This window comes from Rhincodon typus, chromosome 8 (assembly GCF_021869965.1).
Source record: "Rhincodon typus isolate 14 chromosome 8, sRhiTyp1.1, whole genome shotgun sequence".
Taxonomy (NCBI): Eukaryota; Metazoa; Chordata; class Chondrichthyes; order Orectolobiformes; family Rhincodontidae; genus Rhincodon; species Rhincodon typus.
The window spans coordinates 29,398,317-29,415,015 of NC_063339.1; the positions used below are offsets into that span (position 1 = coordinate 29,398,317).

The following is a 16,699-nucleotide window of genomic DNA, read 5'->3' on the forward strand; positions in this document are numbered from 1 at the left end:
GTTTTTCCTAGAATGTGAAAGAACTGTTATAATTTGCTTAAGTTCATTAGTAGTGAAATGAAAACCTTGCTTCGAATAAGTATTTTCCAATGAAAGTAGACTTGATATTTGTTGCCTTAAGCATATCAAATCATCATGGTAGAAAAGAATTATATGCTCCATCGACAATGGCAGCCTAGGTATTCTGGGCAAGACTAGGCTTGATTTTTGTGGCTGTATATTGTCTTACAGATGGATTTATCCTGTAACTAAATGGATGATGATCCATTGTAAGTCGAGTTACAGTATTCATAGTTAGCTCTAACTTTAATGCACAGGACTAGCTGAAGTAATTTGAAAGTACAATTATGTGGACTTTAACTGTGCAATATAATTCTGAACACGTGTTACCATGTCAGTCATTATCAGTGTATGTTTGTGTTGAAACAGGGATTAATTTTAAGACATTACTAATTTATTGAAAAAATATATTCTAGATTCAGTGGATGCAGTGAAAACAAATATTCATATCCTGATTGCAGTGTACATTGTACATAGGATAGTAGAAGTGCAGAACATTTAATTTAATCAGTTTTAGACAAACGTCAATTCCCTCAGGCCTGATCTGTATCTCAACTTAATTTACTCACATTTGTTCCTGTTCTTTGATGTCCTTTCCAAAAACAATCTCAACTGTGTCAGGTTTCGAAGTTTCAATTGATCCAGTGCCCCACAGCCTTTTGGGGAAGGAGTTCAATATCCCCATTACTCTTTGTATGTAAAGGTTCTTTCTAATTTCAATCATGAATAGCCTGCTGCTAAATTTAAGATTACGTTCCCTTGATCCCACTCTCCTTTTCGAATTCAGCCCTCAAAGGAAATAGTTTCTCTTACCTAATCATTTGAATCCTTTATGTCAATCTAAAAACTTTGATTAGATCATTCCAAAACTGCCAAAATCAAGGCAAGGAACTGTTCTCTCAGTTCAACCTTTAAGGCTTGATGTTCTGATATATATACCCAAACTCAGACACAGTACCGGACAGATTCTGATGTAAGCTTTTTGGAAAGCATCGCTTGCTAATTTTTTGCCTTGTTCAATGTTAGAGTTTAGAGTTTAGAAACAGAATTATTAATTTCAAGATGATTAGTTTGAAATTAGTTTGATGATTTTTTTATTTCACTTATTTAGTTTGTGGGTGGTGGAAGCAATTGCTAAAATGTTATCTTCCAGACCATGGTTTTTGCCATTTTCAGGATAGAGATGGATGCAAGAATATATGGAATAGAGATCGAACTTTATGCTCACAGGGAATGTTGTTGAATAATCCTGTCCTGCTTTTAGGCAAATAGATACAAGATGTTTTCCTGATTTGGAAAAAATAATATTCAAATACCAACTGTCCTCCTGGCTATTCTCCAGGTCAGTTGACTACAGTATATTTTATGCAGGAGTTTTTAAATTACAGTGTCTTTTGCTAGCATGATTTCTTAGGCATGGAATGATGCGTCATTAGGGGTGCTTCTATAGATACCTAAAAAAAGGTTCAATTTCAGAAAGAAAGTATTTCTGTTGAATTAGGGATCCCTATTTGTAATTGTGGCAGACACAATGATTTAATCCTAAAGATTACAATCTCGCACTGGAAAAAGAAATGAACGTTAATGGTATTGATAAGCATTAAAAAAAAATTACTTCCCTTTTTATTATTAGGATTTGGAGAACCACTTCACACTCAACCTTTAAGTAGGAGAGTACCTTTTGGCTCCTCCAGAATGTTAAATACACAAAGTCACAGTGTGGATTCTGACCTACAATTTTTAGGAAATGGAAAGTTATCACAAGACAAAGGTATGAACTATTTATTCAGTACTGATTATCTTCAATTCCTTTAAACAGATATGATGCTATTACACTACCTTTAGTGTCTAATAAGACAGTATCATTACCAGAGGTTAATATGATGTTATAAACCGCAACAACGGAGTTTTTACTGCCTGCAGGCCTGTGTGTGTATAATGTCAGAAATTGTAATGACTTTTGCTCATGTTCTGGTTTCTTATTCTTGATAAAAATTGCCATATACACTCGAGTAAATGTTGATCTCATGTAAAAGTTGACCCCCTATTTTTGGCCAAAAAATCTGGAATTTTCCATATATCGCATGTAAAAGTCAACCCCGGTTCTTTGCAGATAACAGATTGACATTTGTGAGTCAAGGTATTACCCTGTACATAAATGTTACGATGAGGAAATTAATTTTTTTCATGATATTATGTGTTTTGATGTACAATTCACACAAACGTTAGGCTAAGGATTTCTTAAGCTCATTATCGAGCGAGCACAATGATTACTATAATTAATATTCACTTCTTGTATGGCCGTCCTGCTACCGCTCCGCGTCTCCGGCCTGCTGGCCATCTTGTTCCAGATCTCCGGCCTGCTGGCCGTCCTATTCCAGATCTTTGGCCTGCTGGCCGTCCCACTCTGCGTCTCTGGCCTGCTGGCCGTCCCGTTCCGCGTCTCCGGCTTGCTGGCCATCCCGCTCCACGTCTCCGGCCTGCTGGCCGTCCCACTCCACGTCTCCGGGCTGCTGGCCATCCTGTTCCGCGTCTCCGGCCTGCTGGCTGTCCTGTTCCGCGTCTCCGGCCTATTGGCTGTCCTGCTCCGCGCTGGGCCTCCAGCCTGCTGGCTGTCCTGTTCCACATCTCAATCTGCTGGTTGTCCCACTCTGCTCTGGGTCTCCAATCTGCTGACCATCCCACTCCGCTCCAGGTTTCCAGCTTGTTCCGTTCTGGCCCTTAGCTGCCACTCCAAGGTAAGTTTTCTTTTAAAAAAGAGACAGAATAACAAGAAAGAAAAGAAAAGGCAGACAGAATAATTATTAATTCATTTTTGTTTCTATTGTCTTTATCCAGTAATTACCGTAATTCGTTGTGTTTCTTTTTTCTTTATTCATTTAGAGTTCAGTTGGTCTTCTGCTAATGATACGGTATGAATTTTGACAGGCATGAATTTCAGCCCCTCAAAAGTAGTATCCATGTAGTAGTCAACCCCATAAATTTAACCTTAAAAAATAGTCTTAAAATTTCGACTTTTACGTGAGTATATATGGTACATGATTTAAGAAGCATTTACACTCTAGACTGATTTACTGTCTCACACTGAAGTAGTACCAAACTCTTTAATATACTTAAGTTACACTATGAAGTCTAAAAGAGATTTAACAACATAGCCCAATGAGGTATCAGTTGTATAGCTTTCAGAGACTGTTTTGTCCCACTTCAAATGTACAAATTCTATTTGTAAATAAGTATGCAAAAGCATCATGATCGCAAAGTTAAGTAGCTATTTTAATTTTAGTTAGTAAAGGAATTAATAAAAAAAGGTGCATTTATGTAGGGCCTTTCACATCTCAGAAAATCTTAAGTACTTTACAGCTGAGGAGGTATTTTTGAAATGTACTCTCTTGTGGGAAAGATGGCAAGCAATTTGCTCATTGCACGTTGTCCCAAATAGCAAAGTGATAATGACCAGCTAACTCGTTTTTGTACTGTTGCCTGTAGGAGAAATATTGGCTTGGACATTGGAGATAACTCCCCTCCTCTTTTTGAAGTAATGCAGGGAATGAGGATTAGGAAAGGAGATAGTCTCAAGGGTTGGGGCAGAAGGAAAAATAAGCAGAAGCAAGTTTGAGGAGAAAGAACGGGAGAGGGGGAAAGGAAAGAACCATTAAAAAGTGAGAGGTCAGGAAAGGTTGAGGCTTCACAGTGGAGAGATGGAGAAGAACGGAGGAGCCTGCAAAATTTGGAGAGGGAAAAGGAGGAAACCATGAGGGAGATAGAAAGGAATAGAGGAGACTGCAAAAAAGAAAGTTTTATGCCTATCAGCAAAGGAATACTCAACTAACTGGAGCCAGGAAAGTCTGGAATTACTGAGGCCATGAAATCCTTGAAGATGAAAGTGTGATCACTAGTTAAAGCTCACAAAAGTTCAAGAGCGGTGGTGGGTGCGGGTGTGGTGGATGCTACTGTAATGAACACTGTGTCAATTGTTAAATTTAGATTTGGGATTGAGATCTGAGATGCAGCGAGTAGGATATTTGCTGCCTGATTTTAAAATGTTCCATTTTTCTGCATACGCACTTGAAACGCGCTGGCTGTAACCTTACTAGTCTGTGGAAAGTTGATTTCTTTTTGTACAGTTATGTCTATCAGTTATTTTACAGTACAGAAGGAGGCCAATTGACCCATTGTGTCTACATCTTCCAAAAGAACTACCCAGCTATTCTCATTCTCCAGCCCTATCTCCATAGCCCTTTAAATTCATCACTGTCAAATAAAAATCCAGCTCTCTGTTGGAACCTTGTATGGAATCCACTACCACCACTCTCCCACGCAGCACATTCCAAATCCTAACAACTCTATGATTAAAGAAGTTTCTCCTCATTTAAATTCTAGCTGTCTTGATGGCAGTCTTGAAATTGTAAATCCTAGTTACTGACGTACCAACTAATGGATATCCTTCATTGTCCTGTCAAAATTTTTCATAAGTTTTACATCTCAATTAGGTTAACTCTTAATCTTCTCTGCTCCAAGGAGAATGTGCCCAATTTCTCTAATCTTTCTTTGTATCTAAAGTCCTCATTCATGGTATAGCATCTCTTCCTTGCTTTTATACTCTGTGCTTCTATTTATAAGCCCAAGGATCCTATATGCCTTCTTAACAACAGCTTCAACTTGTCTGGCCACTTTCAGAGAATTATGCATATGAACCCCGAGATCCCTCTGCTCCTGTACTCCCTTCAAAATTGTACCATTGAGCCTGTATTGTCTCTCTTATTTCCACCAAAATGTATTACCTTTCATTTCTCTGCACTGAAATTCATCTGCTGGTGTCTGTTCATTTGGCCAACTTGCCAACATCTTTCTGAACTCACTCAGCATCATCCTCACAATTTACTATTCTCCCTAGTTTAGTATCATCTGCAAATTTAGAGATTATACCCTCATCACCCATCTTCAAATTGTTTATATAAATCAGAAAAAAAGGGCCCCAACACCAAACTTGTGTCCAATCTGAGAAATTCCTATACCCCTTCCTGATCCTTTATCCATACCTGTCCTCTGTTTCCTTATCCTTTAGCCAACTTCTAATCCATGCTGCCAACGACCCCTCGATCCCAAACATTTCTAATTTGCTAACCAACCTGCCATGTGGCACTATATCAAATGCTTTCTGAAAGTCCAAATAGACAACATCTGTTGAACCACTCTCATCCAGCCTGTGTCACCTTGTCAAATAATTCAGATTTGTCAGACATGATCTGCCCTTGACAAAGTCATGTTGACTGTCTAGTATTAACTTATTTTTCTGTAAGTGTATGCTTACCTTATCCTGTATTATGGCCCCATCAGTTTTCCCACTCTCGACATCAAGCTGACAGATCAGTTTCCTGGGTTGTCCTTTACCCATTTCTTAAACAACGGTGACACATTTGCAACCCTTCAGTCCCCTGGGACTAATCCTATGTTCAGAGAGGCCTGGAAAATTTCTCTGCAATATGCTTAGTTACCATTCTTAGCAATCTAGGATGCATCCCATCCAAGCCTGGAAACTTCCCTACCTGGAGTGCTGTCAGCCTTATCTCCTCTTCTTTATTTATCACTAGAGTGCTCAGTTGCTGAACACCTATATTTTCAACCAGGCCATTGTCACCATTTTCTAATTTGGTAATGACAGAAACAAAGTACTCATTTCGTACCTCTGCATACCCTTTGCTTAAGTGAGCAGCTTACCCTGCTTGTTCTTTATGGACCCCACTCTGTCCTTCACTAATCTTTCACTTTTAATATGTTGCAGAGCATTTTATTATTTGTTTCTGTGCAGCCTTCCATCCTTTCCTCATGCTTCATCTTAGCCTTCCTGATTCTAGCCTTAGCCCCCTCTCCCGCATTTGAGATATTCTTCCTGATTTCATTGCTGGTATCATTCCAATTTGCTTTGCATACCTCCTTTTTCTTCCTTACTTTCTCATCAATATCCTTAGTCATCCAGGGTGCTCTAGCTTTGGATACTGTGTATTTCTTTCTCATGGGTATGTACTTAGCTTGTGGCCTATACATCTCTCTTTTGAAATTCTCCCATTTTTCATCCACTGTTTAATCCACCAAAGTTTATTTCCAATCAAATTTGCCTTTTTCCAGTCTGGAATCTTAATCATTAACCAATTTTTATCCTTTTCTAACTTAATATTGAACATTATTATAGTATGATCATTATTTCCCAAATGCTCCTATACTCTGACATTCTCTACCTGACCTGCTTCATTTCCAAGGCCAGATCCAGCACAGCTATCGCCCTGATCAGACTGGAAATGTACTGTACCAGAAAGTTTGCTTACAGACATTAAAGGAATTTATCTATAGAATAGAATCTGTAGAATCCCTACAGCGAGGAAACAGGCCCTTCAGCCCAACAAGTCCACACCGAACCTCAGAGCATCCCACCCAGACCCATCCCCCTGTAACCCACCTAATCTACACATCCTTGAACACTATGGGCAATTTAGCATGGCCAATCCACCGAGCCTGCACATCTTTGGACTGTGGGAGGAAACCGTAGCATCCAGAGGACCCCACACAGATACGAGGAGAATATGCAAACTCCACACAGACAGTCGCCCGAGGGTGGAATTGAACCCGGGTTGCTGGCGCAATTTCTTCTTTCTTTTTCCCAGTCTACTCTAAGGTAATTCAGATCACCAACTATCACAACCTTACTTGCCTTGCAGATTTCCATAATCTGCCTACAGATTCTCTCTTCTACTTTCTCCCCACTGTTTGGTGGGAAATAATAAATACTCATCAAGGTCACCGCTTCATTCCTGTTTTTTTACCTCCAACCATATAGATTCCAAGTCACGAGCTGCATCTCATTCAAGGACAATGATATTATCTTTGACGAACACTGCTACACTTCTTCCCTTTCTACCCCCACTGTTTCTACAAAAAGCATTATATCCATTGACCATTATTCTCTGTTGCCTATCACTCAGCCAATTTTGTATCCATGTAGCTACTGTCCCCTTTACAGCATGACCTATAACTTTCCTCAAAGTATTATAAAAGCATTATAACTGAATGTTAAGTATCCAGCCCTGGTCTGGCTTGAGCCATGTTTCTGTCAATGCTACTATGTCATATCCCCAAGAGTAGTTCCTGCTCCCAGTTCCCTGATTTTGTTCATGATGCTGCGTGCATTTACATACGTACAATTTAACACTGCCCTTATCTCTTCTTCTTTCCCATTGGAAGTTGACCATTTCTTTGTTCACTGTCAACACTCAAGCCTTCTCTCACTTCTTTTTTTCCCTTCCCCATTTTCTCTGTTATGCCCTGTCTGCTACTTACAAGGCCACACCCATTCATCAAACACTAGACGTGCCCCCACCCCTTCACCTTACAGGTTTAGATCCACACACACCCCCCGCCATCCCCCAACAAGCGATTAGTTCCATTTCTGCTTATGTGAAGCCTATCTCTTCTGATCAGCTTTCTCCTTTCCCAAAAGGGATTTCAAAATCTAACCCCCTCCCTTCTACATCATCCTTCATGCTACGTATTTACCTCCCTAATCTGCCATTGCCTAAATGATGAAGCTTGTGCCACAGGTAGTATTTCTGTACCTTGGAGGTTGTGTGTTTCAACCTACTCCCTAACTCCTGAAACTGATCCTTTGCAAGTCCTCCACGGTCTTCCTCCCTATGTCATTGGTTGCCACATGAACCTCAACCAGTGGTTCTTAACCCTCTCTTTACAGAAGTTCAGTCATTCTGCTATGTCCCAAACCCATACACCTAGAATAAAAGTTTTTTTTTCCTTGTTGGGAGAGAGGAGAACGTGCCAGAAGATTGAAGAATTGCAAACATAATGGCCTTGTTCAAGAAAGGTTGGAAAGATAATCCCAGCAATTACAGATCAGTTAGTTTACTAGACTTCAATGGTGGAAAACTTGTGGGAACAGTTATTCAAGAAAGAATTAGTAATCACATGGAAAAGAGTGAGTTGATTAGGAAGAGTAAACACGATTTCCACTTTAGAAATCCATGTTGAACTAACTTGCTGGAATTTATGAAGAGGTAACATTAAGGGTCGATGAGGCTAACGTTATTGATGTGGTAAACATGGGTTTTTAAAACATGTTTGATACCGTGTCAAACAACAGACTTTGACGCAAGTTATAGGTCATGCTATAAAAGGGATAGTAACTACATGGAAACAGAATTGGCTGAGTGATACGAAACAGAGGATAATGGTCAATGGATATTTTTTGATCTGGAGAAAGGTTTATATTGGAGCTTCCCAGGGTTCAGTTTTGAGACCCTTGCTTTTCCTGATGTATATTAACGATCATATTGTTCAGGAACAATTTCGAAGTTTGCAGATGACACTGAACTTGGAAGAATTGTAAACTGTGAGGAAGACAGTCGAAACTTCAGAAAGACAGTAACAAGTTGCTGGAGTGTGTGGTTCAATACAGAGAAGCATGAGGTGATGCATTTTGGCCAGGAGAACATTGAAAGACAATATGAACTACAATTCCAAAGGGGATGCAGGAGAAAAGGACCCAGTGTATATGTGCACAGATGATTGAAGATGCTTAGATGGGAAGAGAGTTAACAAACATACAATATTTTCAGCTTTTGTATGAGAGGCATAGAATACAAGAACAGAGAAGTGCCAACATTTGTTAGAGCTTAGCTGGAGTATCGTGCATGGTTATGGGTGTCACATTATTGGAAACATGTGAATGCATGGACAGAGTGCAGAAGTCATTTTCAAGAATGGTTCCAGGAGTGAGAAACTTCAGTTATAAGAATAGATTGAAGAGGTTGGGTCTGTACTGTCGTTATGAGAGAAGAAGGCTGAGAGGAGATTCGATAGAGATTTTCAAAATCACGAGTGGACTCAACAGAGTAGATAGGGAGAAGTTGTTTCCACTTTTTAAAATAAAAAAAAGAACAAGAGGACATTGATTTAAAGTGATGTACAAATGAAGCTAGGACGATGTAAGAAAATCTTTTCAAATAGTTAGAATATGGAATGCCGTGCTTGGAAATGCAGCAGAAGTTGGTTCAATTAAAGAATTTGAAAGGACAATGGATGAATCATTTAGACAGAAACAGTGTGCAGGGATATGGGTAATAGGCAGCATATTGACACTAGGTAATAGATCCGGTGCAGGCATGATGGTTGAATGGTCTTCTTCTGTGCCATAACAATTCTATGAATAATGAACAGTTTTGTCCAAAAGCAAAAACGAGATACAAGAGTCAGATTGGCACATGGCAAAAAACAATCAAAACGGGGTTCAGAGTTCATGGTCTGAAATTGTTGAACTCTGTGTTGAGTGCAGGATGTTGTAAAGTGCCTAATCAGTACTTATGTCAGTCTAGTTTGTTGTGCTCAAGTCCTGGAGCAAAACCTGAACCCACCAGCTAAAACATGGCTGAATGATCATCTAATAGCATATGTCTTGTTACATTATAGCTTTGTAGCTTTGTTCCCTTCTCGCCCCATGCACAAAAATAAATCCAATCTGCAAATTAAAATATGGTTTCATTTGAGTTATTCAGGTAGTGAGGTAGAGGTAGTGTTGGGCAAGCTAATGGAGCTAAGGATTGATAAGTCTCCTGGCCCTGATGGAATGCATCCCAGGGTACTAAAAGAGATGGCAGGAGAAATAGCAGGTGCACTAGCGGTAATTTTCCAAAATTCGCTGGACTCTGGGGCAGTCCCAGCAGATTGGAAAACAGCAAATGTGATGCCACTGTTTAAAAAGGGAAGTAGACAAAAGATGGGGAATTATAGACCGGTTAGCTTAACCTCTGTAGTGGGGAAGATGCTTGAGTCTATTATCAAGGAAGAAATAGCAAGGCATCTTGATAGAAATTGTCCCGTTGGGCAGACGCAGCATGGGTTCATAAAGGGCAGGTCATGCTTGACAAATCTTTTGGAATTCTATGAAGACATTACGAGCAAGGTGGACAATGGGGATCCAGTGGATGTGGTGTACCTAGATTTCCAAAAGGCCTTCGACAAGGTGCCGCACAAGAGGCTACTGCATAAGATAAGGATGCTTGGCATTAAGGGTAAAGTATTAGCATGGATAGAGGATTGGTTGACTAACAGGAAGCAAAGAGTGGGGATAAATGAGTGCTATTCTAGCTGGCAGTCAGTGACTAGTGGTGTGCCTCAGGGATCGGTGTTGGGACCGCAATTATTTACAATTTATATAGATGATTTGGAGTTGGGGACCACGTGTAGGGTGTCAAAGTTTGCAGATGATACTAAGATGAGTGGCAGAGCAAAGTGTGCAGAGGACTGTGAAACTTTGCAGAGGAACATAGATACATTGAGTGAGTGGGCAAAGGTCTGGCAGATGGAATACAATGTAAATAAATGCGAAGACGTACATTTTGGTAGGAGTAATAGTAAAAAGGATTATTACTTGAATGGTTAAAAGGTTGCAGCATGCTGTTACGCAGAGGGACCTGGGTGTCCTTGTGCATGAATCACAGAAGGTAGGTCTGCAGGTACAACAAGTAATTAGGAAGGCAAATGGAATTTTGTCCTTCATTGCTAAAGGGATTGAGATTAAAAGCAGAGAGGTTATGTTGCAGCTGTACAAGGTGCTGGTGAGGCCACACCTGGAGTACTGTGTGCAGTTTTGGTCTCCTTACTTGAGCAAGGATGTACTGACACTGAAGGGGGTGCAAAGGAGGTTCACTAGGTTGATTCCGGAGTTGAGGGGGTTGGCTTATGAGGAGAGACTGAGTAGATTGGGATTATATTCATTGGAATTCAGAAGATTGAGGGGGGATATTAGAGAAACATATAAAATTATGAAGGGAGTAGATAAGATAGAAGTAGAGAGGATGTTTCCACTAGCAGGTGAAGCTAGGACAAGAGGGCATAGCCTCAAGATTAGAAGGAGCAGGTTTAGGACTGAATTGAGAAGGAACTTCTTCACCCAGAGGGTTGTTAATCTATGGAATTCCTTGCCCAGTGAAGTAGTTGACGCTACTTCAGTAAACGTTTTTAAAAATAAGGTCGATTTTTTTTGAACAATAAAGGAATTAAGGGATACGGTGAGAACGCGGGTAAGTGGATCTGAGTCCACGAAAAGATCAGCCATAATCTTATTGAATGACGGAGCAGGCTCGAAGGGCCGGACGGCCTACTCCTGCTCCTAGTTCTTATGTTCTTATGTTCTTATTCATTTTATTCATCAGTCTTAATACAGAAAATTATGGATCAATTATTATTCAAAAAAGAAAGCTGCTGACTTTTACCTTTTTGGCAACCTAAGTTCCCTCTAATTTCCCTTCACTACATCTGATCTATTTTTTGGGGCAGCCATGCATACACACCTCTTAAAAGGATGGCTTCCTGGGCATGATTTGCTTGTTGCCCTGCATGGTCTGTTCAAAACTTTAAGGTGTCTGAGCATGCACAAACCTTCAGTATCTCATTTCCCTGACCATTCAAACATCACTTGCCCTGCATGTGGCAAAGTCTGCAGATTGTGCATTGGCTTTATCAACCATCTCAAAATTCAGTGAACTGGATTGAAAGAAAGTCTCCCTCAATCCTGAGGGCTGCCTGAGAAAAATAAGTGAACACTGCTGCGAGTATGTCATCTATGGACCTTAGTGGAACATTACCAGCAGACCAAATATGATAGTGTTACAAGTTTCTTGTATTTCAACATTTATGCCAGTAACATCACCATTAAAGAATAATTGAACCAGCACAGCACAGCACAGCACAGGAAATTGAAGATTTCAACTCTGCTCTATTTACCTGATGGAATAGAAGAGAAATAAACTTCTTTTAGATGAAAAAAAACAAAATTAAGTTTCAAAATGCATAATATAAGTCAGAAATATGATCGACATTAGAAACGTGTGCATTTTATAAAACATGCAAGATTGAGTTAATTTTGGCCAATAGAATCTTCCTCTTGTATCTACTCCTTTCGTATAAATACCTTTCTTTCATTTTTTTTGTTATAATCCTTTTTAAGTTCAGTGGACATTTCAAGAATTAACTTAAATGCATTTTTCTTTGGCAGTTCGTGCTAGCTTGGTTCTTTCCAGCAAGAATCATGCCTTCTATAATCCTGTTGCTATCGATTCTGCACCAACTCCAACTTCCAGCTGCAGCCAAGGGCTTCACTATCTTCCAACATTTCCATTGCCAAATGCAGCGAGGCCAGTCAATGTCTCTGTAACTGATAGATCATTGAAGAAATTTCAGGAACAAACTGTTAATTTTTCTAACTCATGGCCTACTGACCATTTTGAAGGGGTATCTAAACCCAGTTCCCGGCGGCTGACTGATCAGTTGTCTGAGGATTTGCTCATCTTTGGTAAGTGAGCTTTGAGTGTTGACAAATATTGTTCACTGTTTGTAGGAAATGTTAAAACATTAGAAATTTAAATTCTTTACTTTTCTACCCCATCCCCAATCCCTGTGGAATCACAAAATTTTATAACACCAGATATGTTACTTACCCCATCTGAAAAGGCTATTCATTTACTTTTTGCTTCTAGCACTTGTATTAAAGTATTTATCTACTTTTTTACCTTTCAAAGCTGTTATTGATAATAACACTGACTGTCTAATACAATAAAATTTTCGAGTGAGATGATGTTTTACACCATTGTACTTTCACCTTTTGCATTCCACCATCTAAGTAATATTAAACAAGTTGGCTACCGCAAATTTTGTAAAAGCAAGACTGATGACTCTAAAAATACTTAAAACCTCTAAATATCTCTGTTATGAATTAGTTTTTTCCCTGACTTACTTACTGGTGGTTTTAGTCTCGCTTGATGATTATCTCAAGTATAATCACTGAGTTTTTGTTATTTTTATGCATTTTTGAAAGCAGTAATTTCATTAAACTATATTGTTTATAATAGTGAAATAAGAGCACAATTAAAAGTGATTTGCAAACTCAGTACATGACACAGCAGTGTGGCAGAACACAAATCTGTAAGAGTGATTCCTCACACTACCTAGTTTCTTGACTTCATCTATTATTATCAAGTATGAAACGAAGACAAGAACTACTCCATTGCAGACAGATGGAGACGAAGAGCAGGAAAGAAGAGAAAGCTGTCACCATGTCTAATTGTAAACTGCTTCGTAACTATTTAAGAGCAACACTAGCAGAGACCTGAAGTGGGTCATTTTCAGTTGCTATATACCCTGGAAGGGATCTGTAAGGAGAAAGTAATTTAGTTAAGAATGGTTTCTGCTACTCCCAGTTTATATTGTAATAAGATTTGATAGGTGTCTTTCTGATATCAATGTACACCATCTAACCTTTTGAATTTTTAAAATTTCTATTCACACGACTTTACCAAAAAAGATATTCTGACTTTTGAAGGTGAGAATTATTGCAATATTGTATCAATTAGAATTAGAATTAGGTTTATTGTCATGTGCAATCAAGTACAGGAGTACAGTGAAAAGTTTACAATGTCGCCCCACACAGCACACCATCTTAGGTGCAAAGTGCCTACGTACAAATTTTAGATATAAAACTGAGAAATAAAGAAAGAAAAGTAAAATTACCTTGCGGTTATTCATAGTATAAGTTAGAAAAATAAGAAATAAAGTTTAAAAAGATAAATATTACAGCCTTTCAATAAAGGGCCTGCAGTAGATCAACATAGGGGGCTTCCACATGTGGTCTAACCAGGCTCACTAGCTGCTGACCGCCCACACCAGTCCCCAATCCAACAACCGTCCTGCTCTGCTTAGACCTTCAGCCCACTGGCCATTCCAATCTGCTTGGGGCATGCTAGCTATTCTGCTCTGTTCAGGCTTCCAGTCCACTGCTGTTCCACTCTGCTCAGGCCTCCAGCCGGCTTACCGTCCTGCTCGGGACTGCCGTGCATCGTGCTGGCCATCCGGGTCTGCTCCATGCCTCCAGCCTGCTCTGCTCCAGCCCTTAGCCACTCTAATGTTGTCACCACTGCTCTAAGGTAAGTTTTTTTTTTAAAAGAACACTTTAAAAAATACCTACAGGGAGCTCGGATGCTGCCTACTCCATCTCCGCCATATTGGACACCTTAGAACACCAACACAATTCAGGGGCACCCAATTACTAAATGGGTAAATATACCATGTAGTAACATCAATATATGCATATCAGGAAGGTTCCAGTCTTTATTTCAAACATAGTGACTTGGTTTATCCCTGCTGCCTCAGCAACCTGGGCTGTAAAATTAGGCTTGACCACTTTGGGCTGAATGGAGGAATCAACCACAATTCATGTCCCAGATCACTGTATGCCTAAAAAGATGTATATTTGCAGGAATGGGTTAAAGACAAGATTAGTTTGCTGTGATTTGTCCTTGAATTGTGCAGACAATCATTGCTTCCAACCTGGGCTCACAAAAGGAGAATGGCTTTTGAAACAAAAGGTTTGCTACCCTAGGCCATAGCAGGAGTCACTACCTTTAGTCACACATTGATTGATGTCATCTTAGTGCAACGGTTTCCCAATCATCAGAAGAATAGGAGAGTCAATGTTTTGGACCTCGACCCTTCATCAGGACTGTCCTGATGAAGGGTCTAGGCCCGAAATGTTGACTTTCCTACTCCTCTGATGCTGCCTGACTTGCTATGTTTCTCCAGCTCCGCATTGTATTGATTCTGACTCCAGCATCTGCAGTTCTTGCAATCTCCATTTCCCAATCATTATCACTTCATCACTGGTGGCCATGCCTTCAATTACCTAGACCCCAGGCTCTGTATTCCCCTCCATCCACATTTCTGCCCTCACTTTCCTCCTTAAAGATACTTCTTAATACTTATTTGACCAGCTTTCATCCCTGTGACCTAATTACCTTTATTTGGCTCAGTGCTTTATAATGCTACTGTGGGGACGTTTTATCACGTTAAAGAAGTGAAGTAAATACAACTTGTTGTTGGTAAAACTGGATGATCAGTGCACATGTGACAGCTTGACCCCATGTTTGAGGATCATTTCACCAAAAAGCAATGCAGAATTGACAGAAGACTTAATCTTGGGAGGACTTCCCATTTAACAGAATTAGCAAGCAATTACTTGGGTTGACCTGACTAGCTGGTTGGTTGTCCCATCAAACTCGTCAGTAGAGATGTTACCGGTCAACCATGTCAAAAGTAGCAAAGAGATTAAAGAAGATTGGGAAATGTGGAAATATTCTGTCATTTTGCCTGGTAAGATCTATGCAATTGGATTTGTTTTAATATGACTATGTAGTACTAAGCCGCTTTGTAAACATTTTCTTCATAACAACTATTTCACTAGTTTGATATAAAGCAGGATTTGACACCAAACCACATAAGGCAGTATTACGGTAGATGACCAAAAACTTGGTCAAATAATTAAGCTTCAAGGAATACCTTAAAGGAAGCAGTGTTGCATAAAGTATTAGGGTTAATATTCCAGAACTTGATTTTAATTTTCTAATGAAAGAACTCAAGTACTTATGTCTAGATTTTCTGTTAAAGTGTACAAAGGTAGATTGGCATTGGATGTAAAATCAATTAGAAAATTAGGACTGTCTGGATTTGAAACTTCAACAAGGCTTTTGCTTTTAGGCATTCTTTAATTAACTGTGTTTTACAGTATACTCTTTACTTTTTCTCCTAAATATTCAGTACAATTAAATCAACATAGCCAAATATGTTACTTACTTAGAAACAGAAAATAGGTGCCGGTATAGGCCATTCGGCCCTTTGAGCATGCTCTGCCATTCATTTTGATCATGGCTGATTATCCAACTCAATAGCCTGTTCCTGCTTTTCCCCTGTATCCTTTGATCCCTTAAGCCCCATATGCTATATTCAATTTCTTCTTTAGAAGTGGAAAACTGTTGCAGATTTAAATATTTATCAAAGTATAAAACAGTGATAAACCATTATAGAGAAGTAATAAAAATTGTTTTACTTATCCAGGTATTTTACTTATCCAAATCTTCAGTGATTCTGTTCTCAAAATGCTCTACCAAATGGTGCCAAATTGCTTAGTTTTTCTCAAAAGATTTCTGATCAGTAGGCATTACTGAACTAAAAAGAACTGGATTGGAATAGTTACAGTGTATATTCGAATAAAAATGAAGATTTGAGTAATTTGTATTTTTCAGCTACTTCATTGTCCTACATCTCACTGTGTGTCTATTTACTTAACTGTGTGATTATCCAGGAGACAGCTCACAAGAAAGTCATTCTCCCATATCACTGAAACCTGCATTGGTAAAGTTACCATCATCTCGCAGAGATCTCAACACTACAAAACCTGTACCTCCAATTCCAAAAGGCTCCAGTCCAATTGTTGAAGCAGAAGTAGCTGTAAATGGTAATAGAAAAGGAACGAATGGAACAGAATCTGAGGAAGTTTGGAAGGAAGGGAAGAACATTGACAAAAATTTAGAGTTGGATTTTTCCTCACTGGACAACAATGAAGATGAAACAGATCGTGAAGAGGTTAGTGTGTACAAGATCATAAAGATTTGCCTTATTCTGTAAGCAGGTGTGTTAGTGTCAGATATTCATTATACAAAAATTTTTTTATTAATGGGATTTGTGTGTCCATAGTTGCCATCCACAGTTGCCTTTGAGAAGTGGTGGAGAGTTCTCTTCATGAACTGCT

The 16,699-nt window shown here is 39.3% G+C and overlaps 1 protein-coding gene across 7 annotated transcripts in view; it reads left to right on the forward strand.

Annotated features, from left to right (window-relative positions):
- Positions 1 to 16,699, forward strand: part of LOC109939133 (TOG array regulator of axonemal microtubules protein 1) — a 128,545-nt gene that overhangs the window by 58,534 nt on the left and 53,312 nt on the right. For 6 of the 7 annotated variants that reach the window (XR_007262574.1, XM_048599683.1, XM_048599684.1 and 3 more), the window contains exons 3-5: positions 1,694 to 1,831; positions 12,119 to 12,415; positions 16,253 to 16,533. Coding sequence is in view for 6 of the 7 variants with exons in the window: in XM_048599683.1 (XP_048455640.1) it covers positions 1,694 to 1,831; positions 12,119 to 12,415; positions 16,253 to 16,533 (716 nt within the window). In the remaining variant the exon portion in view is untranslated. The remainder of the gene's footprint in view (positions 1 to 1,693; positions 1,832 to 12,118; positions 12,416 to 16,252; positions 16,534 to 16,699) is intronic. The other variant, XM_048599685.1, reaches the window with a different exon arrangement.